The sequence below is a fragment of the Furipterus horrens genome, unplaced genomic scaffold (assembly GCF_987537825.1).
Source record: "Furipterus horrens unplaced genomic scaffold, mFurHor1.1.pri manual_scaffold_9, whole genome shotgun sequence".
In the NCBI taxonomy this organism is placed as follows: domain Eukaryota; kingdom Metazoa; phylum Chordata; class Mammalia; order Chiroptera; family Furipteridae; genus Furipterus; species Furipterus horrens.
The window spans coordinates 15,123,995-15,151,935 of NW_028327179.1; the positions used below are offsets into that span (position 1 = coordinate 15,123,995).

A 27,941-nucleotide genomic window follows, 5' to 3' on the forward strand; every position below is an offset into this window, starting at 1 on the left:
ATCTCCCCTTGGGTGCTCCGACCTCGCCAGCTGCTGAGGCCACGCCCACCAAAGTCGTCCTCCCTGCCTCCCACCTCACGGGGCCGCCCCAGACCCAGCAAAGGGAGATTCTCATTGGTGGAGAAGTTGTTCTGGTCCCGCCCCGGGCAACGGCAATAGGCCAAACTGGCGTGGGGCGGTGGTGGTTGGCTGTCTAGGGACGGGTCTCTAGTTGTGCCTGTCAGACTATCTGGCGGCAGTGGCGGCTGTCGGAGCTGGGTTGTCAGTCAGAGAGCGGAGGGGGAAGATGGCTCGTCCGGACCCGTTTTGTTAGGAAGAAGGGGGGCAGGTGCTGCTGCTACCCGGGAAAACGCAGAGCAGACGCTGTTGCCGTTGCTGCGAGCCAGATAAGTCGGGGTTCCGGAGGCGGAGCTCAGAGATCCGCTCTGGTGAGTCCGGTCTAGCGACCCACGGCGGGCCCCCTAGGCGGCCGACGACCGATAACTTTTTTTGTCAGGGAGGAGCCAGGGCGAGGCAACGGGGAGGGAGCCGGGACTTTGTCACCCGGGCGGCGGCTTCGTTTGGGGTAACGGCTTCCACGCGAGGCGCCGCTGGTGGGCGCGGGGGCGTCACGGGCTGCGCGCGGCGGGGCCGGGTGAGTGGGCTGCTGTCGGCGGCTGCTCGTCCCGAAGTTGGGCGCAGCCCTCCTGCTGCTGCTGCCGCCTGGGCGACTGCAGCTTTGTGCGCGCGGACTCGGGTCTTTCTTCTTTCCGGCGAGGAGCGGTCCCGACCCTGGGCGTGACTCGGGTGCCACCGCCTCAGGGGTCCTGGCCGCCCCTCCGCGGGCTCGACCTGGGGTGGGGGACCCTCAGCCCCCACGGCAGCTGATGCTCCGGTCCGACCCCTCCCATCCCTTTCTCCGAGTCCAGCGAGGCTACTGCTGGCGCGCGGTCCGGTCTAGTGGCCAAAATGGTCACCGTCGATCCCGCTCGTTCTTTGAAAGCTTTCGCTTCGGTCTTCGGTCCCCCCGCAAGACTTTGGTCCCCCCGCAAGACGTAGAGATTGAGAAAGCAGCCGTGATTCTTGCCTTGCTTATTCTTCTAGATCTCTTCTTCAGCACTTGCCTCCTTCTTTCTGTGAGTTATTCCTCTCCCGAGGCCAATCTTAACAGGCTTGAGAATCGTCTGGGTTTTGTCTGGAAACTGTTGCATTTCAAGACCCCCAGTTTTCACGCTTCAGCTGACCCGAGTGTCCGCCCTTCAGTGTGCACACTTGTGCTCTGTACACTCACAGCTGAGACATTTCTGGGGGGCTGTAATTTGGCCATGCGGCTTTGCCTGCACAGAATCGGTTCTCTGAGAAATACCCTCTCGCATGCTGGGCGCTGCTCCGCGCCTCAGGTAGGGGGAGTTTGTTCCGCCGGCAGCTGCCACTTATCTCGGAGAGCGTCCTGCAGGCGGTGGGACCAGGCTGACCTTTTGCAAATGGTTTGTCCTTAGAGTCACAGGTAGCTTTTGGAGCAGGTATATTACCACTTGGTGCATGTAACACTTTATAGTTTGAGATTTCCAGCTTTTAAAAATCTTCTCTGTATAAAGTCATAAGGATCCGTGTAACCTTGAGTCAATGTTATAGTCCTGGGAGGCTTGTTTTCCTTAAGAACATTCTCTTAACATCCAAACTAACCCCTCATCCCCTCCCAATTTCTAAGCATTTTTTCCCACTTTAGGTTGATACATTTTAAGGTTTGCAAGATGAATGTTAGTCCGAAGCACCATATTTTTAAAATGCAGGGAAGGCAAGAAAGAAAGAAAGAAAGAAAAAAAAGGCTTTAGGGTCTGCTTGGCCAATAGTAGCTTCAAAGTCAGTTATTCAAATAATTAATTTAAACAAAATGGCAAGGGAGGAAACCGTCACATATTTAGGAAACAAATTCTGGGTTTGGCTTATTTTTTGATTTACTATGATTATTACCAGAGAGGGATTATAAACCCTCTTAGTTATCAGCATTAATAGCAGCTGGATATAGACATCCAGATGAGGCATTGGCTAGGTCAGTGTGTTATTCCTTATATGTTTCCTTTCTTTGTTGTATTTCTCTTTTCTGAAATCTGCTCTTGGTTGCATTTTTTTAGAGTGGTGTCCTTTTGACAGTTTAAAAATATCTTATTATCAAGATATTTGACTGTCGTATTCAAGATCCTGTTGTCTGATATTTATTTTATAATGAATATTAAGAAATCTCTAAATAATGTTAGTATCAAGACCATTTTGGGGGTTTCAAGTTTACATTTTGTATATTATTGAAATTATGTCAAACATATTTATTTTGTTCTGACAGGCTGAATAGGTACTAGGGATAAAGAATTAATGTCATAGCTCTTGTTATCAAGGAACTTACTGTTTAATTTACAAGACAGATAGGTAAAGTAACAATTATAATACCATGTGATAAATATGATTAGAGATATGCCTAGTGTAGTAAGGGAGCAGAGTAGGAGATGGCTACCAGTTTGGTGTAGTAGAGTCAGGAGCACACAGTAGAGTTTTGAAGTATGATATAATTTTGCCAAGTGCAGGAAGTGGATAGCTTTCCAAGAGGAGAATATAATGAGTGCGATGGCAAAGAGGCATGAGGAACCATGACAATTTAAAGATGTCGGTCAATGATAAATCCAAACTCAATAGCATTGACGCTGCTATGATTTGAATGCAGAGGTTAGTAGAATGGTGGAATATGAGAATAGTGAGGGTGGTTGAGGACCAGACCAGGGTATTGTTTCCTGGCTAAGGGGATTGGATTGAAGGTGATCAATAAGAAGCCATTTAATGGATTTGTGTTTTAGACCATCACTATGGTAGAGTGAAGTAGAATCTGATACGTCCTGTCACCTTTGGGAAGAAAGAAGGAGAAATCAGGACCCTGAGGGTTTGACTTGGTTTCATTGATTGGAAATGAGGAATAAATGGAGGGAAGATGATGAATTCTATTTCTGACTTTTTAGAATTTGAGGAAGCTATGGAGCATTCAGGTGAAGATGTAGATATCTGGGTCTATGGATGTGGAATTTGTAAAGGAAATCAGGATTAGAGGGAAGATTGGGGGTTAAATGGAAGCTGTATTTATTTGGTCATGGTGAAATGACTCAGGGAAAGCCTTTAGCATGATAACAGCAGTCCCCAGAGAACAGACTGATAAAGAGCCGAAACAGGTAGAAGAATAGTGTGAAAGAGATAGAAGAGTGCTGTAGTAGTTAGAGAAAGGTGAGACAGCCATCAGGAGAGATGCTAAGGGTGGAGAGATTTTAAAATAAAGGGGGAATGGATCAACAATTTTGAATGCTGTAAAGAGCTGTCAAGCATGGAGAGGACCCAAGGGACCAGTGAATTTATCAGGAGTCCACAGGTGACTTTACCAAGTACAGTTTTAGCTGAGTGTGACACAGAAACCAGTCTTCAAAAATTGAGAAAGAATGAATGATGATAAAGTAGACATGCTTGAGTGAGGCATTTCAAGAAAACTGAAATAATGAATTGAGAGAGGGTATAAAGCTAGCTATAGAGCAGTGGTTCTCAGTCTTAGCTGTACATTTACAATCATCTGGGGAGCTTTGAAGGATCCCAATTTCCAGGGACCCCCATCCCAATTTGTGTGGCGGGGTGGGACCTAGACACCAGTATTTATTTCAACACCTTTATTAAAGTGTAATTGGCATTTAATAAACTACACGTATTTAAAGTGTGCAGTTTGTATGACGTGTTTACACTTGCAAAACCATCACCACAATCAAAATAATGGACATATTCATCACCTCTAAAATTTTTCTTGTGTCCCTTTGTAATCTTTCCCTTTCATCCCCTGGAAACTACTGGTTTACTTTCTATTACGACAGAGTAGTTACATAGGTGTTTTAAAGTTCCCTAGGTTATGCCTCTGTGCAGGCATGTTGAAAACCACTACAGAGGGATACAGGCTGAAAGGATGCTAAGTCTGTCTCTTTACATTCATAAGGAAAGCAAGAAATGAGATATTCAGGCAAGATTAGCTATTTATTGGAATTAAGTTCCTGGGACAATAGAAGTGGTTGGAATTTAGAGCCTTGACCAATAAGAGAGGAAGATAATTCTGGAAGCAATGTCTCTAACAAAAATTATGATGTTAAAGATAGTATATTCCTTTGTTATCAGCATCAAAGCTGTCATCATGTAGTATCAAGGTTGGTGCTCTCAAGTGCTAAAAAAAAATTAGCATCTTAATGTTGTGAAAATGGATACCCTTCAGAAAACCCCTTTAAATGGATCCCGAGATCCCTGGCACCACCATGTAATGCTTTGTCATTTTTTGCAGGGGAACAGATGGAATTAACAGTTTGGCTATTGCTTATTGTTGAGAGCCAAGTACTCGTCTTTTTGGCCCTCTTGGAGTTAGGCTGCATATTTGCACTGAGGAAAGGGAACATCTAACATTTGAAAATCTCCTGTTTACAACATTTTTGCTCAGAAGAAATCCTGCTTGCTTGTGTCTTGAATATATTCCTTTAAAATATATTGGAAAAGAAAATCATTCCTCTGTCTCCCAAATGAGACAGAGAAGGGTTGTGACTAGATGTGTCGAAGGCCCACACTTTTTATACTGAGAAAGATAATACCTATATTCCCTCCATTTACTTTTTAGAAAAAAATTTCTGGCTCATGATTTGGATGTAGGTAAAAGCTGAGCACTACTGGTTCTGAGGTCCAGAGCTCTTTCCTCACCTTTGATTCTTACCTTTGGCAGGGGGCTAAATGCAGAATGGCCAATATCTAAATATTTTTGATATTATACTTGATCATAAGTAAAGGTGCAGTGAAAATCTTTGTTTGAATGTTTTCTAGAGTTCTGAAAATTTCATCCATTCAGAGATGATCATTATTAACACTTTGGTGAATATTCTTATAGATCGTTTTAATAGGTACTTAGTATTTTTTAACAAAAAGAAACCATGGTGAATGAAGACGTTTTTTAAATTTGCTGTTTTGTCACTGTCTTATTTTTACTTAATAGAATGAATGCTTACCCAAGTCAATAAAATATTATTTGTTTCCAGTGTAACATAATTTTAAATGTCTAATATTCCAGCAAATGGGTTTACCATAATTTATTTAACCACTATTTCAGTTGTTGAAAATTTAAGCTTTCTCCAGTAATTTTGAGTGAATAGTATAGCAGTTAGCTTCTTCACAGATTGCTATAAAGATATTGCCCATGTCTTTATTTTCTTAGGATAAGTTCTGAAGCCAAAAGTTATGCATATTTAAATTATTTTTAATAGATATTAATTGATTGCCTTCCAGAAAGGTTCATCTAATATTCACATTTATTAATTGTTTTGAGAAAGCCAGAAACCTTGCCATATTCAGCACTAGTAATTAAAAACTACCACTATGAGCCCTGGCTGGTGTGGCTTAGTGTATCGAGTGCCAGCCTGCAAACCAAAGGGACACCAGTTTGATTCCCAGTCTGGGCACATGCCTGGGTTGCAGGCCAGGTCCCTATTTGGGGGCACACAATAGGCAACCGTATATTGATATTTCTCTCCCTCTCTTTCTCTCTCTCTTCCCCTCTCTCTAAAAATAAATAAATAAAATCTTTTAAAAAGCAACAACCCCCCACCCCTGCTTTTTTGTTATGAAAAATTGTGTTTTCTATAAATTTTATTTCATTATTAGTGACACTAAATGTTTGAATATTTTTGTGATTTATCCATTAGTGTTCTTTTTTTAAAAGATACTGAAGATTTTAAATAATTGAGTTATGAGAGCTCCCTGTACAATATATAAAAGGGTTAGACTTTTGTCAAATTAGATTGAAATTATTTCTCCAGTTTGTCATTTGCATCCTAATGTTGTTTTTGGTGTGGGTTTTTCTTTTTAAACAGATTTTTGACTTTTTTAGTGTAATTAAATCTATCGAAATTTTCTTTTATGATATCTGCCTGCTTAGGAAAGCCTTCTTAAATTTCAAGATTATATAACTATACACATCTATTTCCTTATATTATTTCCACAGTTTTTAAAAACATTTACATTTTTAGTGTATTTGGGATGTATTTTAATGTAGAGTGGCCAGTCAATTATTTTAATACTGCCTATAAACAATTGTCTTTCCTCAGAGGTTTTAAATGTCATCTTTATTATATAACAAGTCATATATAGCTATATATATATATATATTCCTAGGCTTTTTATTCTGCTTCATTGGGATCTTTATTTTTTTGATCCAGTAATTTCAAACTCCTAAGTATTGAAACTTTTAATAATGTTTAACGTATCTAATTATATGGTTGTATGAATTCCTATTACCTTTTCTAAAGGTTTCCAACATTTCTCATATATTTCTTTTTTCAGTTTACCTTTAATTCAATTATTAAGATCCCAAAACAACCCCATTGGAATTTCTAAATCAATTTTTAGATATAGTTGTGATATCTTTACAATATATTTATCATTTCTCCAAGTCATCTTTAATGACTCAGTGTTTTGTAGTTTTCTTCGTGTAATTCTGCCTATTTTTAAAGTTAATTTTTGATATTTTAAAACTTATTGTTACTATTGTGAATGGAAACTTTTTTTCCATTGTATTTTGAAGAGGATTATATTTTCTGGATGGAACATAGAAAAGTTGGTGGCTTGTGTGTACTCTTTTCTAGATGGTGATCTTACGAACTCTTAATTCCAATAATTTTTATTGGATTTTTTTGTAATAAGGCAGTTGTAATGTTGGAAATGATGATAATTTTGTCTTCTTGCCAATATTTAATCCTTATTTTATATTTAAAATTACATTAACCAGAACATTTAGAATAATGTTAAATTATTGTAGTGAATAGTAAACATTGGCTTGCTCCTCATTTAAATGAGAATGATTTTACAGTTTCACAGCTGTGTATTCTTTTTGAGAACTTTTTTTTATAGCATTTTAAGAAAATAGTCTCAGTTTCCTTTGTTTTGTAATTGAGATTAAGTAGAAGATCCCAGAATGGGAATGGGATAAGTTTGTATAATTCACTTTATATAATTCACACTTTAATTTATTGGATGTTCAAGATTAATTTGTATTCCTGAATTCTGTTTGGACCTTGTAAATAATGTTAAGTGCAACACATTTAAGAGACCAAGGAACTTGAGAAACAGTAGTTTCCCACTGTAGTTTACATATTTGCCATTGTTTAGGCTTGTATCAGGGTAGCCTTTTGGTAGTAAATGTTAAGTGATATTTGTTTGGTATGTGTTTCTTGAACAATGAGTCTTTTGTTCTGATGAACATTAGTTGCTTTCTCATAAATGCATAAGGATTTATTCAGTTTTTGCACTAGGCTTAATGAAAACATTGTATTTGAGTTCTTAAACGGTACTGTGAAAATTATTTGAGGTTATAAAGTGACTTATAGGCTTGGAAATTTAAGAGAACATTATAAGCCTTGAACGAGTTAAAATTGCACAAGCAATTCTGTACTTTTTTTTATCTTTTTGAGCTCTTCTGGGTTTTTTTTGCCCCTTTAAAATATAAATATCAGTTAGGGTATGGGTTCCAATCAACATACACACAGTACCGTACTTCCCTCCCCTGCCCATGTGGGGCAGAAAAAGTTGCTGGTCTGGCTTCTTTAAACTTGCTAGGCATATATATGCCCTTTATCTAAATTTCAAGTTTCCCACTGATTTGTTGACCATAGATATTACAGTGGTGGACAGAGTGACGATACAGCCCCCCAAACAGTACATACTTCAGGCAGTTTAGAAGAGGGAAATACTTTTTTAGGAAATTGTGAAACTCCAAGTGGGCCCTGATAAAGAAGTAGAGAAGAGGTGGAAGTATTTTAGAAATGGGTGGAGGGAAAAGCATCCAATAAGTAGGGAGGGTAGAACTATGCCAATCAAATGGACTGTTAGAGAAGTACAGAAAATCAAAAGGATGATTACATGGGTGATAGAATACTGAAGTCAGTGTTCTTCTTAGTAGAGTTTCAGAAAGGAAGACAGTTGTGGCAAGGTTAGAAGTGAAAGAATGAGTATTGAGAAATAGATTTATTTATAAGATCATGGAAAATATATGATGAGAAACAATATATACTGTAAAGGGGGTTAAGGAATAAATTAGTGGTGAGATAATTAAAGGTGGTGGCATCAGAACAGGCCACTAAATCAAAGTTAATCATAAAGAATAAATAAGGATGGAAGTAACTGGAGGACATCAGAATCTAATAAAGCCTCCTTCTCATCCTCCCTCTAACCTCTTTCCAGGAAGTGTAAGGTCCTGAAATTCATTCTCAATTGTCAAATTGATATTTTGTAACTGATAATTAGTGTTGTCATTATTGACACCTGTGATGTGTCAGTGCTTTATTTGTATTATTTTTGGTCCCTAAACATTCTGGTAAGGTAGATGTTATCACCTACTTTTCACAGTTGAGGAAACTGAGGCTTAGAAAGTTCAAGTGACTTGCTGAAACTTGGGAATGAGTTTTGGACTTTTTCATTATATCATGTTGCTTCTTTTATTTATTGAGCTGTGTTAAAACACTGGGGTAGGGTGGGGTGCTTAAAAAAGGAATGTAATGTATGATTCCTCTCTTTATAGGAAGGAGTGGGAGAGAAATTTTAGTTATGCTCACTATACTTTGTGTTAGCTGTATTTTCTATTTAAAGTGTTTTCTAAAAGGATGCCTTCCAATAAGCTTATCCACCATTTCTGTAATATTTAACTTTTCACAATTACTTTTATTTGGAGATGAGATATTATTTTCATCCATGATAATTATTGATTGAAGGGAAAGGTATGATAGGCCAAGAAAACTTCAAGAAAAGTAAGAATAAAATTTGCTTTTTTCACTATGAGAACTTCAAATATCTTACACTATTTTAGTTAGCACCTCAAAAAGGCCAGCATCTTCAATGGAAATCATATTGAGCTGGTCACAAGATAGTAATCAGTGGAGATACTCTTCATGTCTCCAGATTATGAAGTCCTAGTTTATTGTAATATAATGTGATTTATTGAATTTGATTCCATCAACCAGTAATTAGTTATTGGTGAAAAATTCCAAACAGGTATTTAGTTTTCTGTTATAAACCTTTTATTCAGAAACAGTGCATAATTGAAAAAGACATACTTAAACTACTCTAGGGATTAAACATTCTTATAGGACTTCCAAGTACTTTTGGAGGAACCAAAACAGTAATTTTTGCTGTACTTACTTTAGTTTCATATTCAGCTACAAAGCAACATCTAGGTTACATTTTGTAATATTACTATAAGATTAATATTATTGAAAACTTTATTTAAAAAATAATTTTATAATTCAGACTCCGCTGAAACAAACAAATCGACTATTACCCCAGTTAATATGCATCAACATGATCATACTTGAACTATTTATTTTTGCTTTGGTTAGTATAATTTTTTAAACCAAGAAGAACAACTATATTAATAGGACCCACTGAGTTTCTGGTGGAGAAGAATCAAATAGAATTTTGTAGTACAATCAAAATCTGTTGCTTTTGTTGGGGAGGAAAAATAATTTTTCTTCAACCCTTTTAAATTCTTCTCTTGGACTAAGAATCATATTAACATAAGACAGATTAACAGGAGGACAGCTAAATTTATTATGTATGTACATACAGGGCTTTCCTGAGAATATGAAACCCAAGGACAGATTAGGCAGCTAAGGTTATTTGCCAATTTGAGCTAAGGAGAAGGGTAAGGTGAGTGTGTGTGGTTTGTGACTTCAAAGGGGAGGAAGGCAATTCACATGGAGATGGAAAAGCAAATGTTTGTCCTTTGTCCTCAGTATGTTAGAGCAGGGACAATTGTCAGTTAGAATACAAAAAGTGTGGGTAAGAAAAAAATTCCCCCTTTCTTTGCTGGTTCTTTTGGTTGGTTAAATTATCAAAATGACGTGAGACAGTTTAATAAGAGAAAAATCAAGCTTAATTTTCTGTGCATGGGAACTCCTTGTACATGAGAGTCAGAGACAGAAAAGGAAAATGAGATAAATATGGCATTCTGAACAAAGAGTGAGGTCAGGCACCGCGGGGCTTCAGCAGAGAGGCAGGTCATTGCAGGAGGATAAGAAGAGCAGATGATTAGTAATTAGTAGTTTGCCTTGCTGTATAGGCAGGTCAAAAATATTATTTCTGATAATCACTTATTATGGACAAGGCTCCTAACTTAAGTTCTAGGTGGTTGAGGTGGGGGCCAGAAGTTTCTCTTGAGCCTGCAGAGTTTCTGTTGCCTTTAGCTCAAAATAATCCAAGCTATGGGGTGACTTGTTCTGAATTCTTCAAACGCTTTAAAGGAATTAAAGTAGGACTGTGTTTTGGAAAATGTATTTCTGTATGCTATTATTTTTGGGAAAGAGCAAGGAAGCGGGCAGGGCCAAATGATAGCAAAATGATTACAATACAATATTTACATTGGGTTTTCTTTCGCACTCCTCCTCATAGCATTTGTTTTTATTATTTTATTTGCTTATACCATGATTTGCCTTGACCTGTTTCAAAATAAATTAAAGGACACTCACTTCTGCTGTGTTTTAGGTTTACTTGTCTCTCCAAGTGAATCCCTTAAGTCAGGGACTATGTCATGTTCAGTTTTGTAAACCTGGTATCTAAGATATAGTAAATTTAATAATTTAAGAATAAATGGATGATACTTAAGTATCTCTAGTACAAGAAAAGAGAGTCAGATTAGTTCCTGCAATCCTAGTTTATTATAGTTTTGATGGTGTTAATGGGCCACATTGTGTCCTTCCCCCATTTATATATTGAAGCATAATCCCCAGTATAATGTAATCATATCTGGAGAGAGGTCTTTACAGAGGTAATCAAGTTAAAATGAGGTAATTATGGTGGGCCTAGTCCAGTTTGACTGGTGTGCTTGTAAGGAGAGAAAATATGGACATGACTTGTACAGATGAAAGATGATGTGAAGACACAGGAAGAAGATGGCTATATGCCACGGAGAAAGGTCCAGAACAGATCCTTTCCTTATGGTTCTCTCAGCAGGATCCAACCCTGCTGACATCTTGCCTCCAGAGCTGTGAGAAAATAAATTTCTGTTGTTTAAGCCACCCAGTCTGTGGCGCTTTTTATAGTAATCCTCGAGAACTGATACAGGTGGCTTGTATGCTTGGATATGGCAAAATCCCAATCCCAAATACCTTAAATATGCCTATCCCCAGGGAACAGTTTGCCAAGCTCAAAGCCAAAACCTTAAAATGTTTATACTTCTCCCAGGCAAGACATGAGAGAGAGAAATTTGGATGGTTTAATAGAGAAAGTAATACCTAGTCATTTTCACCCCCCTGCCCCATCCTAATACAGTCATTGGCAAACATCTGGTTAATTTTTTAGTTCAATTGAATTTGTTTGGTTTGGCAAAGAGGAAGTGTTTATGGGATATTTATGTTCTTAAGTGTTGAAGAGTCTATGCCAAGAGACCTTGTTCCTTTTTCAAAATAGAAAATGGAAGAGGAAGACTGACTAAAATACTTTTTAATATAATGTTCATTTGAACTAATTACTTGTGCATAGTTTTAGCAACACTACTTTGTCTGTATTATATTCAATAGGAGCAGAGAAGTGTGTCTTTTGATTCATGTATATTGCTTTGATAGTTGCTATACCTTCAGATCTGCAACCAGTCATACTTAGTGACCACAATAATTTTCAGCATTTTTTCATCACATGCTTTAGCCACAAGCTAAATATAGTATGTCTGTCCAGAAGGTATCCAGCCATGTAATATGAAAAATAGAGACATTTATTGAAGAAGATACAAGATACAAGAACCTTTGTACACAGGACAGTGGCGTCTCATTCCCCTTCAAAGTAGGCTTCTTGGGACCTCACATAGTTTTCCTCATTGCCATCAGCTGTCCCATTGTATTTTCCTGAATCTCATCGATGGTCTGAAATCTCTTCCCTTTCAAAGGTGATTTTAGTTTTTGGAATAGCCAGAAGTTGCAGGGCATCAACTCTGGGCTGTAGCCGGGCTGAATCACTTGGGTGATTTGATGTTTCAAAAAAAAACTCTTCATGAGATGTGATGCATGAGCTGGCACATTGTTGTGATGAAGTTGCCAATCACCAGTTGCCCATAGCTGTGGCCTTCTGAATCATCCAAATAGTTCCCGTGGAGGAGTGTTTAAACTTAACACAAAATTTGATGCAGATTAGTTGCTGTACTCGCTCAGGCATTCTGAATGCAATGGCCACAGAGTACACCTGCTCCCTCAATGGCATCTACTGCCCCCACTGACTAGTACAGTGAAGTCATCATTGTTCATGCATGTGCATTCCAGTCCACTCTCCTTGGCTGCCAGGTTACATTAATGTCATTTTAAATTTGGGTCATATATTGAATAGTGCTGTGTTTAGTAAACTCTTTTATAGTGTTCTGAGGTAGTACTTTGCTGAAAGAGAAAAATTTTGAACATACACAAAAATATACCACTTGCTCATTCGTCACTTGGAAGCAGTTCACTAGAGTTCTGAGAATAGGGTAAAAACTAAGTTATATAGCAAACTGAATAAAGATCTCAGTCACAAAGTTAAAAAAATGTGTTTGCTATAGAGCAAAGCAAAACAAAACTACAAAAACCTCTAGCATATGGGCAAGTAAGAATTTTAACCAAATTTTGGCATTTAAACTTCAGTCACATCCATACAGTTGGGAGCACCCTTGTTAATAGTCTTAGGTCATTGTGGTAAATACCAGTGATAATACTTTTTCATCTCTTTCTCTTCATCCCAGTTGTTGATAAAAATACTGAAATCAAGAATTTCCTCAAAGTCCATGCTAGCAAGTGGCAGAGCTGGGTCTGTGTATAAAGACTGACTCCAGGAACCTACCATGTTCTGTCAATGATCCTACAGTTTTTAATTCTAGTTTTCAATTTGGAATGAAAATATTAGTGAGAAAAAGAGAATAAAGGTAAATTAGTCATAAATCAGTATTATAAACTTTGAAGTGTTATATGCTGGGAGTAGGACTGTTGATAGCATGAACGGTGGTGACTGAGAATGGGGACTCTGGAGTTGAGCTGCTTGGAGTCTAATGCTAACTCAACCCCTTAGTGTATGTGGCTTTTTAAAATAAAGATTTTGTTTATTTATTTTTAGAGAGAGGGGAAGGGTGGGAGAAAGAGAGGGAGAGAAACATCCCCAAGAGAGAGAAACATTGATCAATGCCTCTCGAATATGGCCTAACCAGGGATCAAACCTGAAACCCAGGCATGTGACTTGCACCTGTGACTTTTTGCTTTGCTGCCCGACACCCAACCAACTTGAGCCACTCTGTGAGGGCAGACAGATTATTTCTTTAGGCTTCATTGCTTGTCTCTCCTTCCTTCCTTCCTTCCTTCCTTCCTTCCTTCCTTCCTTCCTTCCTTTCTTCCTTCCTTCCTTCCTTCCTTCCTTCCTTCCTTCCTTCCTTCCTTCTTCTCCTTCCTTCTCCCTCCTCCTCCTCCTCCTTCTTTCGTGAAGTAGAGATTATATTAATTCACCACTTAGGAAAGCTGTGAGGATTAAATGAAAATTCCCTTAAAGCACTTAGCATGGTGCCGGACACATAAGTGCTTGAGGAATGTTAGTCATTACCCCAGTATTATCCATGGACATCCCACGATTGCTATGTATGACACCTTTGACTCACACTAAGTGTTTTTCAGACATTATTCCCAATGACACTAGTTGGTTCTGAAGAGTAAAAGATTCAATGGTCAATGCACTTGGGAAAATGTTTCATTCTAAACACCGTTCTTAGAGATTTATAGCACAGATTTAGCATATTAAAGGCCCCAAGAAGTCCTTTGATTAAGCTAAAAGGAAACAAATCTCTTTAACTTTCTTGAATAGTTAAATTTTCACAGGGAAAGCCTTTTTTTCTTTAGTACCATTGTTAATGTCTTTCTGGATAGCTTTCTTATAAGTTCACAAAGCACTGCCTAAACTAATGTACTTGCATTTACCTCATTTGTGAATTAATACAAATGGTGATCTTTTTATTTTCCCTGAATTTACTGTACAATGACAATATGATGTGTAGTTGGAAGGATCTAGGAGTTGGGGATTCTAGTAGTATTTCTGTAGCTAGGAGAGTGTTCTTGTGTTTAACCTCTATATGCACCTTGATTTTCTAATGTGAGGTGGATTGGCTAGATCTCTAAAGTTCTTTTCTTCTGAATTGTTGGACTTTATAAGAGATTTCAAAGAATATCTATTTAAGAAAAGTAACAAATGGGATAAATGATTGTAAACAGTTATATTTGAAGAGACATGTCACTGAAACATGCCTATTAGAGCTGACACTTTTTCAGCCTCAGTACCAACTGTTATATGACCAGTCTTGCAAATATATTCTAGGAACAGGAGCTGAATCCTGATCAAGTCCCTGATATCAAATTAATTATAGAAATAGCCACAAACAAAACTACAACCTGGTTAATAAAAATTCCTTGAGTACTTCAAATTTCTCAAAAGTCTGAGAAATCTGGTTAAGAAAAATTGCTTGAGCAGTTCAAATTCTGGTAAAAAGTTTAGTTAAATATTTTTTTACAGACTTAATTTAGATTAATTCATCATATTCTGGTAAGTCTGTAGCCTAACAAATAAAAAGTAATAAAATCTATCCTCAGCTAGAAATTATTTGTTAAAAAATATTTCCCCAAATCAATACTAATAATGATACCTTATGCTCATTTATCATTCTACAATTTATAGAGTGGTTTCATGTTTGTTTTTTTAACTATTAAGTGTGGTATGTAGGACAGCTGTCATTTTTTGGTACTTCAATGTCATTTATCAGCCAAGTTTCCATATTTGCCATGTCACATTGGAATAGTTGGTGAAAAGAGTAGTCTGGCCCCAGTTGCTATTCTAGCTTTTTTATAGCATCCTTAGTATATCATGTTCTATTGGTGTCACTCACTTAACTTCCTTGTCCTACATATTTCCTATTAATGCAGCCCATGGCATTAACTTTTTTTGTGGTTTGTTACATTTTAAAATCCCTCTTACTGTTTTTAAGCACCTAAATTATTTTTTCTGTAAATCGTCATGTTTCCCCATCCTTTTTGTCCATGTTTTAGACTCATTACCTTTTAAGAGTAAGTGCATGATACCAACTTGTCATAACAGTGTGCTTTGTATAGGTGTTAGCAGGACTAAAGTGTTTATGTCTCTTTGAGTGTGTGAGGGGTGAGAGTGAATTGGCTCAGGTTACTTGTCTGTGGTAGTGATAGCTCTCAGTAATGAACTAAATAAGCAGTTATATTAGCTAATTAGGTTAATATTTAAAAAATATTATTGGATTATTTATTTATTTTATTTTATTTTACTTTTTTTAATGTGTTTTATTGATTACAGTGTTACATTTGTTCCAATTTCCCTTCGCTCTGCTCCCCTCCACCCGGTGGCCCCCCTCCCTCCCCTTGTCCCCCTCTTTTAGTCCATGTCCATTGGTTGTACATATAGTTCTTCTCAACCTCTCTGTCTATTCCATTCCCTCCTACGATGTTTCTTAATTCCTATACCATCTCCCTCCCTCTCCCCCTTCCCCTTCCCTGCTGACTTCCCCCCAATATGCTCCCCATACCTATAGTTCTTTTTCCACTCTCATTGCCTGTTTAGTTTGCCTTTGTTTCAGTTCCCTAGCTTTTGTTGTTGTTTCTTGTGATGCAGTTTTCATTTTAGTGTTCATAGTTTTGATCCTCTTTTTTCTAAACCAGTCCTTTTAACATCTCATATAACAGTGGTTTGGATCTAATGAACTCTTTCAGTTTTATTTTGTCCTGGAAACACTTTCTCTGCCCTTCTATTCTGAATGACAACTTCGCTGGATAAAGTATTTGTGGTTGTAGGTTTTGGATTTTCATTACTTTGAATATTTCTTGCCAGTCCCTTCTTGCCTGCAGGGTCTCCCTTGAGAAGTCAGCTGATAGTCTAATTGGGACCCCTTTGTACATGATTCTTTTCTTTTCTCTTGCTGCTTTTAAGATTCTCTCTTTATCTTTAACTTTTGACATTTTGATTATAATGTGTCTTGGAGTGGTTCTCCCTGAGTTCAGTTGTTTTGGAACTCTCTGTGCTTCCTGGACCTTCCCCAAGTTTGGGAGGTTCTGCTTTATTATATTTTCACTTAATTTTTCAGTTTCTAGTTCTTCTTCTTCACCCTCTGGCAATCCGATCATCCGTATATTGGATCTCTTATAGCTGTCCCAGAGGTTTCTGATCCTCTCATCATTTTCCTTGCTTCCCGTTTCCTCTCTCTGCACTGGTTGACTGTTTATTCCTTCTCTATGTTCTGGTTTATTGATTTGAACTCTGGATTTTATTTCCTCACCATCTGTCTTGTATGTGGTTTTGTTCCTTTCAGTGTGAATGTTTTTCAATTCTTTCTCATCTTTTTCCAGATCTTTTGTTAATTCTGTAAGCCACCTGATAACAATGGCCCAGAACTGAGCCTCTTGACAGGTTTCTTATTTGTTCATCTGTCAGATTCTTCATCTGTTGCCTGGTGACCTGCGCCACCGGGATTTCTATAGTTGTCCGCCTCATTTTGACAGATGCGTTTTGTTTTCTTGGGCCGGCTATAGGGGACAGTGCCTGTGTACTCGTCACGACCCAGTGACCAGCGGCAATCTGCAACCTTTTTCGCCGCTCTGTGGCCCTTTGTCGTCACAACCCAGCAACCGGCGGTGGTCCAGAAACCTTTCTGGCCGCGCTGTGGTGCTTTGTCGTCACTGCCCAGCGACCAGTGGTGATCCACAACCTTTCTCGCCGGCACTTTGTGGTCACTGCCCAGCGACCAGTGGCGATCCGCAACCTATTTCGCAGCGCTGTGGCGCTTTGTGTGGGGGCGGGGGTCCAAGATGGATTCCTGCAGTTATTCCGCTAGGAGACCGGGATCAGTCCTCCCGCCCTCTGAGCCTCACTGTTCGGGGTGATGTGGTGGTTGCTTTTCTGAGCGTTGGGGTCGCAAGCTGCCGGGGTTCGACTGCAGCTGAGATTGCTCTCTCTGCCGCTGTCCCAGGTGCAACCACAAATAGCACCGCCCCCTTTCGCTCTTACCTGCCCGAAGGGCGCCGCTGGTTTATAACTTCATACGTTGGGCTTCCGTGTAGCTTTATTTTCTGGAATTTCTAGTTATCTTTTGTTTTGAAGTAGTTGTATTCCTCTCTAGTTGTAGAAGGAGACCGAGCGTGTCCGTCTAAGCCTCCATCTTGGCCGGAAGTCCTGGATTATTTATTTTTGAAAAGTTCAGGAATCTTTTCATAAAATAACATTTTATAAAACGTGTCATCCTAGCAGTAATGCCAACATCTCTTCATATCATGTCCATGGTAGCAAACTTTAAACCTACATGTTTAAAGTGTTTGAATTGTAAAATATGACATGTTAATCAAATACAAAATTCTTATAGGTAAGATTAAATTGGAGATTAACATTGTGGTAAAATAAGAAATTTACCTGTCATACTGTTTCCGAACCCAACCAGTGTGTGTGTGTGTGTGTTTGTGTGTGTGGGGGGGTCCTATCACTTGTGGCCTTCCAGGCAGATATCTAAAGATGGAGGTTGATGGAAAAGAAAGGAATTGCTTATTTAATGGCAAGTTTCTGCCTAAAATATCTGGGTAACAAAAGTAAGAGGAAAAAAAAGAGTATATCTATTTAACTATTTGTCATTACAACTACTACATAGATTCAATAACTGAAAATAATATAGGAAGAAAAGTCTCTTCACAGTGCTATTATCACCAATGTCTTTGGAAATAATGGCAAATTTCTGCCTCAAAGCCTGTTCCTTCTAAGATATTCAAAGAAAAATTACCCTGTCACCCTCTGGCAGGTCAGTTCAAGGTTGCACCAGGAACCTCTTTTCCCATCCAGAAATATCATGAACATAGGTGACTGAACTGGTCTACAGTCGCTGTCCAGCTTCAGGCATCTTTTGGAGTCTGTACCCCCAGGCCTGTGCTCATAGGCCTGCACTGGCCACCATTGACAGGCCTGCTGGCAACCATTGACACGCTCTCCCTCCCCGAGGAAAGGAAAGAACCAACTGCCTTTTTACTTTCTGGTGCGCTCCCTTTCAAAAGTCTTTTCCCAGAATCCCATGCATGTCGAAAGCCAGTGGGAGTGTCTGGCCTTCCAAATAATGAGGCTCGGTGTCCGCCATATTTGCCTTTGCCCTTCTTCTGGCCGCCATGTTTAGCAAGGGGGCAAAATCTCCAGTCACACATGCTCAACTCAACCCCTCCCCCATTGCTGAGGGGGTGTGTGCCCTTCTGTTACAGGATGGGACAGTTATTTATAATTAACATGATTGTCTATCTAGAAAATCCAAGATAATAGACTAAAGAATTATTGGCTGTCTAAACAATTCAGTAAGATTGGTTGAAATGAAATAATCAGAATGCATAGCAAAATGATGGCTTTCCTAAATACTTGTAATCAGTAATTGTAATTACAAAAAAGCAAAACATAAAGTTAAAAAAAAAAAAAGAGCTCATTTGTAATAGCAACATGAACTAAGCCCTATCAGCTAACAAAATGGACTTGTAGCATAGACTGCTGGTTGTTCACAAATATTCATTTTTCAGTTCTTAGGAGTAGAAACCAAATTTTTAGCTGTGTCACCCTGCTAAAGATTATTTTGCTTAGCCTCCCATAATGCTGTATGTGGTCATTAATACTTAATTGTGGTCAATGACCTGTATGTGTAAGTTTGTAAAGAGCTCAGGAAAGAAAGTCTCCTTATGGGGCATTCTCTATCCTCCTCATCTTCTTTTATGGAATATGGGCAGGATGGCTCTATGTAGGAGAGAGTCAGAGACCCCACATACAGGAGAGGTTCAGGAACAGAATGTTAAAAGGAGGTATGTATGTAGGGTATTCTGAGCTAACAATGAGGTATGGGTCCTTGGGGCTTCAAAGGGTCATTGCAGGACAATAAGAAGAGATGTTCAGTAATTAGTAGTTTGCCCTGCCAAATTGATTGGTCAAGAAGGGCAATCTCTCATAATCTCTTACCATGGGTGATGCCCCTGATTCAGATTCTTCTAGTTAGTTAAAGGGGTTGAGGGAAGGGACAAAGTGTCTCTTGAGTCCACAGAATCTTGGTTGCCTTTAGCTCAGAATAATCTGAATACCAGAGAGACACATCTTGGGGTCACTTATTCTGAACATTTTCCTCCTCTGAAACTTCCTGAGAAGTATCACATTCCAGGGGTTGGGTTGATTGTTCCATGTTTCATTTAACCAGTCTAAGTCTCGAGTATAGGTAAGTTCAATTAAACAGTTGTTATTCATTTCAGGACGTGGTGATGCAGGTGGGCTCCCAGAATTAGTCCTATGGTGCAAGCAATCAAGTATTTAATAAGAGGCATCTCTATGGAAACAAAAGAAGAACAAAGGTTACTGACTGGAGCAAACTATAATCCCATTTTCTGAGTTCTAAAGGCAGCCAGTAGAGAAGATTGCTAGATGTCTGGCTTCAAGCATCTTCAGATGAAGTGAAGGCAGGCATGACAGTCTGAGATTTTTTCTGGTTTGCAGTTTAAATGTCTCTGGTGATCTTTCTGCAACAAGCATGAAGATTTGTCAATCAATGGGCTGTAGTAGTGATTTCTCTGATGTTTATATCAAGTTGTCCCACCTTAGCTTGCATAGCTTTGAGAGAAGAACAGTTTTGGTTCTCAATGATTCCAAGTCAAAGGATGGGAGAAAAATTGTAACTTTTTGTCTGGAGAGTCATAGACAAATATTGGAGAAAACTAGAAGAATTCAGCATCCAGTCTATTTTACAGGTAGAAAATGAAAACCTTGAAAGATAACAAACGGCTCTAGAATTTAATATCCACAAATATGTATATTGAAACATAATTTTTCTCTCTGAAGTCATATTCATTTGCTCAGGTTGGCGTGGCTCTGTTGGTTGGGTGTCGTCCCACAAAGCAAAAGGTCACTGGTTCAATTTCTGGTCAGGGCACATGCCTGGATTGTGGGTGCAATCCCGAGGCAGTGCACCTGCGAGAGGCAGCTGATAGATATTTGTCTCTCACACCAAGGTTTCTGTCCTTCTCTCTCTCCCTCCTTCCCCCTCTCTCTAAAAGTAAATAAATAAAATCTTTCAAAAAAAATTTACCTCCTCAATTCTCAGTAACTTGATGTAGCCTGGTTTTATTTGTGATAACTTTCCTAATTTACTAGACAAAACAATGGATAAATACAGAAGAAAGCTCACATGAATTTATATTTCCTGTGCTTCATTTTGCTTCACAAATATGTATAATAGGATAAAAATAAACAAATCCAGGCAGAAAGAAAATAAGAGTAAGAGTATAATCTAAAACAACAGGTAAGATTAATTTAGACCTACTTTTTTTTTGGACAGTGTTAGGCCTGAAACTTTGACTCCCATTTTATTAGAATCAAAGCAAAGAGAATCAGTTATGAAATTCACAGTATCCATAATGTAAAAGCAAACCAGTTACTCTAAAGGACAGTTTTTCCTGATATTGAAAACTGAAGATGTGAATTTTTTCCTCTGTTGAATTTAAAAGGGGTTAACATGGTCTAGCAACATTTTCAGTAACATTTTGGATATAATTCCAAAGTGCAGTTTATCTAAATACACAGTTCTATGAAATCAATAATATGGTATAAATATGTGGTTTTCTGATTGTCTGACTTGATCCAAAGATAAATTTTAGAATAAAAAAATAAATGGGGTATTTTTTTTTCTAAAAAATAAAATGTGTGTCTCTCAAGTAATTCTCCATGAATGTGTGTGTATATTCTTAACGTTATTTTTCACGGGAATTCAACAACAGGAACCTTAGAATTTATTTTTTAGCAAGAACCTTGTGTTGTTCATTAGGCATATCCATTATGTACTTTGATAGCTGAGTGGAGGCTGTATGAGTTTATATTCTTCAGTAATAATATTGCACAATAATAATACTTTATTGCCACGTACTGTAATAAATTTTTTATTTGCAATTTTTTGTTGAACTCGTACAACAACCCCTTAAAAGTAGATAGTGTGGTTATCCCTATTTCACAGATGAAAAAAAAAGGCAAATAACTTGCTCCAAGTAAGTAATAGAATCAACATTCAGTTTCCGGCAATTCAGCCTCAGTTTCTACTACTTGATAATGCTAATGAAAATTAAGCTTAAGGCAGGGTTTGTATCTGAATTAGGAAGTTGCGAAGTTCAGATAGAGCTAAGATTTTTCCTCAAGAGACAATTTCTAAGGATGGGTGAAGAAAACGACATTATACTTTGACAAGTTTTGCTTGAGATAAATTTATTTTGCATATTCTAAGCTTCCTTTTTTCTTATTTATACTTAAGTAATTCCAGTCTTCTGAATAACAATTGTTGAATATAGTTATTGTCTTGGATATTATCACTTTTACCTTTGTTTTAGGAATATTAAGCTTTTGGGGCACCAAATGACTTGCCTAGATTGTTATTCTTATAGATAACTGAAATATAAGCAAATTAAATTACTTTAATGCCTTCTATAAAGTCAATTTTGGATGCATTTTTCTTAAGATGCATGATCTATTTGAAATTATTTAACTGAAATTAGGAAAAAATTTCCAGTATATTATGCAGCTGGTATTCCTGAAAGATGAATGAAAATTTCAGAGCCAATTTCATCATATTATGATATACTTTTGTCAAAATTCTTGCATTTTAATGCTTGTTTGTGCACATTTTTTAAAAATTAATTTTTAAATTTTGGGGGGGACTCCGCTCTGTAACAATTCCTCCCTCTCAGACTTAAGACCCTTTATAATCTTATAAAGGGCAATGGGAGAAGGTCTCAAGCTCCTCTAGCTGCTTCAAGCTGGACATGGTCGTTGTTCTACCTACCCTTGGGTCCAGAAATCCCTAATAAGAGAGGGGTGTGGAGGGGAGGGTGGCCTTCCCACATGGGGAAGGATCTTGCATACTCCAGGTCAGTTGGCTGTCCCTAGGCAATGGCATGCTCAATTTAACAAGCTGGCATCCTTGTCGTATTCTGGGGGCAACAGATTTGGCAACAGGGTTAAAAGGCATCATTAAAACCATAACCCCTAGATGACAAAAGGCAGGGATAATTTTTTTCAATGCCCCAAGTTAGGAAAAAAAAAAAAAGGCTTCTTTGAAAGAAGGGGTGAAAGGCACGTCGCAACTGTCCAAAGCCCTTTTGCCCGCTATACTTAGTTTGGGCTGGGGGGAATATTTTAGGTTTCCCCCTCTCAGACCTCTGGGCCCTTTCTGTCCAAGCCATTAGGATAGAAAGGAGAAACCAGTTTTAAAGTGAAGCCCACAGACCACCCCATATTTCACCAACCCAGCCACTTAGTTCAGCCAAACCATTGAGTCCCAGGAGGCAGCAATGCAGACAGGATTAAGTGAGGCCTATACATACAGACAATCATTCATGTAATTAGATCATAGACTTATGCCTTATGAAAACAGAACATGCATGTTAATTTATGCAACATAACCCACAAACCAGTCTCTATATCTGCAAGACTGTCTTATTGGGAAGATATTCAGTTGCAAGGCACTTGACATTCTTCTTGCCTGTAAATTAAGCATCTTTGATGATGTCACAGACCTAGTTTAACTTTCAAATGAAAACAAACTTTAAATAAAAATAAACTTTAAAGACAGTTGTACTAGTTTATAGTCTACCAGTGAGCATTGTGATTTTCCTTGAATTGTGATTTTTCTCCTTAATATTACCCTCTTTGTCATTAAAGGGACTGCATTAAGTCCAGTTTTAATTTATCCTGTTCGTTTGCATACACACAACAAGAGCAGCAAATGATCACATATGATTTTTAAGTCTGCTTTGCTGGAACTTACACAAGGAACCTTTGGGGTGACTTTCAGTCTGCCCTTCAGGGACATTGGTTTTTATTTTTTATTTTTATTATTATTTTTTTACTTGCATTTCTATTCTTTATATTTTTATTTTTCCCCCCACTAAAAATTTTTCTGTTTGTTTGTTTTTCCATTACAGTTGTCTCACTTTTTTCCCCCTCTTGCTTCCCTGCACCCTGCCCCCCCTTCTTCCACATTTGGTCTCCACCCAGTTGTCCATGTCCATGGGTCATTTATACATGTTCTTTGACTAGACCCTTCCTCTTCTTACCACTTCTCTCCCTCCCATCTCCCCCTTTGTTACTGTTAGTTTATTCCTCGTTTACATACCTCTGGTTCAATTTTGCTCATTTGTTTGTGTTGTTCATTAGTTTCCTGTAACAGGTGATAGGATAAGGTAATTTTCTTTTGTTGCCTGGCTTATTTCGCTAAGCATAATTCTCTCTAGTTCCAATCATGTTGTTGCAAATGGTAGAAGTTCCTTCTTTCTTTCAGTACTTATTCATTGTCATTTTCCCCCTTTGTACTCGTGTTCCTCTCTGTCTCTCTCTGTTTCTTCATCTTCTTAAAGCAGACCCTTTAGCATCTCTTGCAATGCTGGTTTGGTGGAGATGTATTCTTTTAGCCTTCTTTTGTCTTGGAAACTCCTTATTTCACCTTCCATTTTGAATGAGAGCCTTGCTGGGTAGAGTATTCTTGGTTGTAGGCCTTTGTTTTTCATTGCTTGGAATATTTTTTGCCATTCCCTTCTGGCTTGTAGTGTTTCTGCTGAGAAATCTGATGATAGCCTTATTGGAGCTCCCTTGTATGTTATTAGTTGTTTCTCTCTTGCTGCTTTTAGGATTCTCTCTTTGTCTTTGAATGTTGGCATTTTAATTATGATGTGTCTTGAAGTGGGCCTGTTGGGGTTCATCTTCATTGGGACCCTCTGTGCTTCCTGGACTTGCATGATTCTTTCTCTCCTCATGTTAGGGAAGTTTTCTGTCATTAGTTTTTCAAAGAGGTTTTCTATCCCTTGCTCTTCTTCTTCTCCTTCTGGAATTCCTATGATACGGATATTATTACGTTTCATGTTGTCCTGCAGCTGTCTTAGAGCCTCTTCAGTCTTGTTCAGTCTTTTTTCGTTTCGTTGCACTGTCTGTGAGTTTTTGTCTACATTGTCCTCCAGCTCGCTGATCCGATCTTCTGCTTCCTCTAGCCTGTTTTTAATTCCTTCTACTGTGTTCTTCAATTCAGAGATCGTATTCTTCATTTCCTCCTGGCTCTTATTGATAGCTTCCATGTCCTTTTTGATGCTGGTATAATTCTCAGTAAGTTCCTTATAGTTCTTCTGGAGTTCACTGTAGTTTTTCTGGAGTTCTTTGTAGTTTCCGCTGAGCTCATTGAGCTTCTCCATAATCCATGCTTTCAATTCCATATCTGATAATTTGCTCCCCTCTATTTCATTTAGCACTCTTTCTGGGGACTCTACCTTTCCTTTCGATGGGGGGTTGTTTCTCTGTCTCCCCATTTTTGTGACTCCTATTGTTTGTTGGTGCTTCTTAGAATCGGGACATTGGTTTTTAAATGAACTAGTAATTTATGTTTGAAATTGCTTTAATTTTACAAATAGGAAGTAATTAAAATTTATAGGTTTATATCTTTCTATAGTAATCTAACTATAAAGAAAATGTACTTAAAGTTTTAACAATTATCTGTTAATTTTCAGATTGAAGGTTCAGAACCAATGTGGAAAGATGTTCACTTCAGAGAAAGGAGTTGTGGAGGAATGGTTATCAGAGTTTAAGGTAATATTTGTTTTAATATAATAATTTTATTCCAAAGAAGTTTTGTCTGGGGTTTAAACTCTAGTGGCTTAAAAAAAGAAAACAAAACTGGAAAGCTAAATATCTGTGGAAGCAAAAGTATGTTCCAAAAATCTTAATAGTAATCTTTTCTAGGCGAGAATTCCTTTTTTCTTCCAAGTGATTCAAACAGTTTTTCTCCCTTTTATGGCAACACCATAAAGAATGGTTAAAATGTCTGAAGGCTGATGTCATGCTTTTCAACTACCGTGGAAGTTCCAACTTGTGTAATGAAAGTGGTCATGATCAACAATGAGGAGAAGATGGGAAGATATTTACCCAGTTTTCTATCAGTGGATCTTGCTCTAGTTGGCTAACTCAGTGACTGTATAAAGGGTGTATTAACTTCTGGTTAGTTGACGAAAATAAAACTTCTGTTATTTCATGGACTTGTCTCTGTGATAGCTAAAATTGTGTTGCTTTAACCAGTTAATTACCTTCTCCTTGTCCTCTGGGTCTCATTGTAATACATAAGTCTGTCAGACTTTTTGACTTATTTCAGTGAGAGAGACTACATATCTTGCCAAACAAAGGAAAAGAAAATGGTAGGATTTAGAAAAAAGATGGAGTTCAGATGAAATTTAAACGAAGCTGTATTTTTATGGACTCAAAACGAAGCAGAGCTATGTGTAAGTGGGATCAAAATCTGGTCTCAACTTTGAAGTAGACCCAGTGTCCTGTTGTCTTGGAACCTACAAAGTTAACATCTATGCGGAATGGTGTGTTCAGAAACCCCTCCACTGAACCTCTGTACCTTGGTTGGAAATTGAGCCTGCTTCTCTCTGTCAAGGTGACTTAGATCCTTTAGGCAAGAGTGGGATGTTTCATTCTCACTGATACATGTTTAAACGACAAAGTTTTTGATAGCTGTGATTTTAGATAATAAGGCTTCTCAGTGAGTAACAATATGGTAGTCACTCAAAAAAGGAGGTTGTTATGACACTTTTCAGCTACAGTGTGTCCTTGAGAGAAACAATGTTTCCAGTTAGGTTTGTAGCTGACCCTATCAGTCATTATTATCTTATCATGATGAATAAATGGCTGGGCAGATTTTTACATTTTCAGCTTTTATAGTCATGAATTGTGTATCCTCCTATGGAACCTCTAACTCATCATAGACCGATGTAGAATATTATAAGAGTGCACTGTATAAAGTACTTCCTACATATTTTAATAGTTTGATTAAATCTTATGTTTTTTTTTTTAAGATGCATATTCTGTCTTTGTGAATAAGTGTTCAAGGTGTTTTTAAGCTTTTTTTTTGCTTTAAGAGTGTTTAATATAATTCATTATGTCATGATCTTTTTTTTTTTTGGAAGTTTGTTGGAAATTGTCAAGTTTAACAATTGAGTACCACTTCTAGGGGATTCTTATGTTTAATGGTGAAGTCAAATTTGCAAAAGCAAATATAGCCACTTAGCCATTCTTTAATAGGGGAGTTGTGGAAAGACAGCATATTAAAAGATGGAGTGTAGGGATCAACTATTAAGGCAAGTAATTGAAAATTATGACTGATTTCCTTCCCATCTGTTTGTTTATTCCCTTCTCTTCCTGGCTTGATTACAGAGAGATACTCTAGGAAGTGCAGCAGTGAGGGGTAAGGGGGTAGTGTAGCAGTAAGGACAGTAATGTGCCCTGGGCTTGAGAAAATGGGTTTTGGGGGGCAAGGGTTATAGAAATGGCATGTAGAAGAGTCAGCCAGAGTGGTTACATTGATAGGTTGATTACTTTGAGTAAATAAGTAATACAGAGGATAATGGGATTTCGATTTCTCTGTGTCTGTGAAAGGAGTTAATGACATAGAATGAAGAAAGGCAAGAAAGAACCCTACAATGTTGGATTGGAATTAGGAGAATCAGCATGAACTCATGGGTCTAAGTATGTATATAATATATTTAATGTGTATATCCATACATATATGGATACATATATTTTCTAGCTTTTTTCACTGGAGGGCCAAGAAGCAATGACACCCCAGTAGCAATGGTACACTATGCACATGTCTTATTTTCTAAATACCATTTTTCCCTTAAATAAACTAGGATACAAATAAATAGTATTATCTAAGTAATATTTTGTCAATATATACAGAATGGGACAAAAGTGAGTTTACAATTGTTTGCATAGAAAATAATACAGTAGTAAATAATAATATAAGAATAAACTCTTTCATGTACTTTTGCCCCACCTTGTATTATGTGGATAGTGATATTTTATTAAATTTTTTTATAAATTTAATTCAAGGGTAAGGAAACTTTCTAATTGTGAGGAGAGAAGTGAAATCCTAAGCCCCATGAAATAAAAAGTATTTTAATTTGATTTTTTCCTAATCCTGTAAGATTAAAATTGCCCAATTTTCAACTAATTTGGTAAAACAGATGTTTCAAATTATTGTCTGGTTTATATTTCAGCCAGTTAAAGAGAAGATGTTTCCTATTCCTTGGTTAATTTGGTAGGCATTCCTGAAACTTATTCTGAGTGTTATTTTGAATTGTGTTACTGTGTGTTACCTTTAGCTCTCTTTACTTTTGATAAGGAGATCAAGGTTATCAGGAAAAATCAGCAGCATACTATAGGTAATGGAATGTAGAAAAGTGCTTGAGAACAAACTTCTCAAGTACTTTTAAATTTAGAGTATCTTGTCTTTTGAAATGATTTGTGATGTTAATTACAATTTTGTTTAAAATTTGGCAAAATTTGAAGACAGGTGCTTCATACTAAAGTATCATTTGGCAGACCTTTTAAAGAAAATGTTAGAATGTGACATGGTTTGGGTGGAAGAGAATTAATGAAGATGGATAGATGGGTGGGAAACCAATAAATAAAACAACTCTGTTAAAAAACATTACACATAAGACTGAATTTTGAGTTATATGTATTTATATAACTATATATTTAGAAAAAGCCTCTGCTTGGTTGTTTAATTTAATAACCATGTGCTAATATGGGCAAGGTCATCATGATTGGTAAAGTGGTACAAAGTCAGAAACCCTTTGATCTAATTATTCTTCTGGTAGGCAGTTTTATGATGTTGGACAAATCACATGACGTCTTTGGGTCTCGGTATTCTCAGCAGAAAAATTTAAGTGTGGGTGCTCTGTGAGATGATTTAGCTCTGCAGTGATGCATGGTCACAGTCCCAACTCCTGACTTCATAACTGCATTCACCATTCTCTTAAACATGAAGA

General features: G+C 37.7%; 1 protein-coding gene across 2 annotated transcripts in view; it reads left to right on the forward strand.

Annotated features, from left to right (window-relative positions):
- Window positions 1-215: 215 nt before the first annotated feature.
- Window positions 216-27,941, forward strand: part of HYCC1 (hyccin PI4KA lipid kinase complex subunit 1) — a 61,778-nt gene continuing 34,052 nt past the window's right edge. For both annotated transcript variants that reach the window (XM_090287118.1, XM_090287119.1), the window contains exons 1-2: window positions 216-428; window positions 24,618-24,696. In XM_090287118.1, coding sequence (XP_090143244.1) covers window positions 24,646-24,696 — 51 coding nt within the window. In that variant the 5' untranslated portion in view covers window positions 216-428; window positions 24,618-24,645. The remainder of the gene's footprint in view (window positions 429-24,617; window positions 24,697-27,941) is intronic.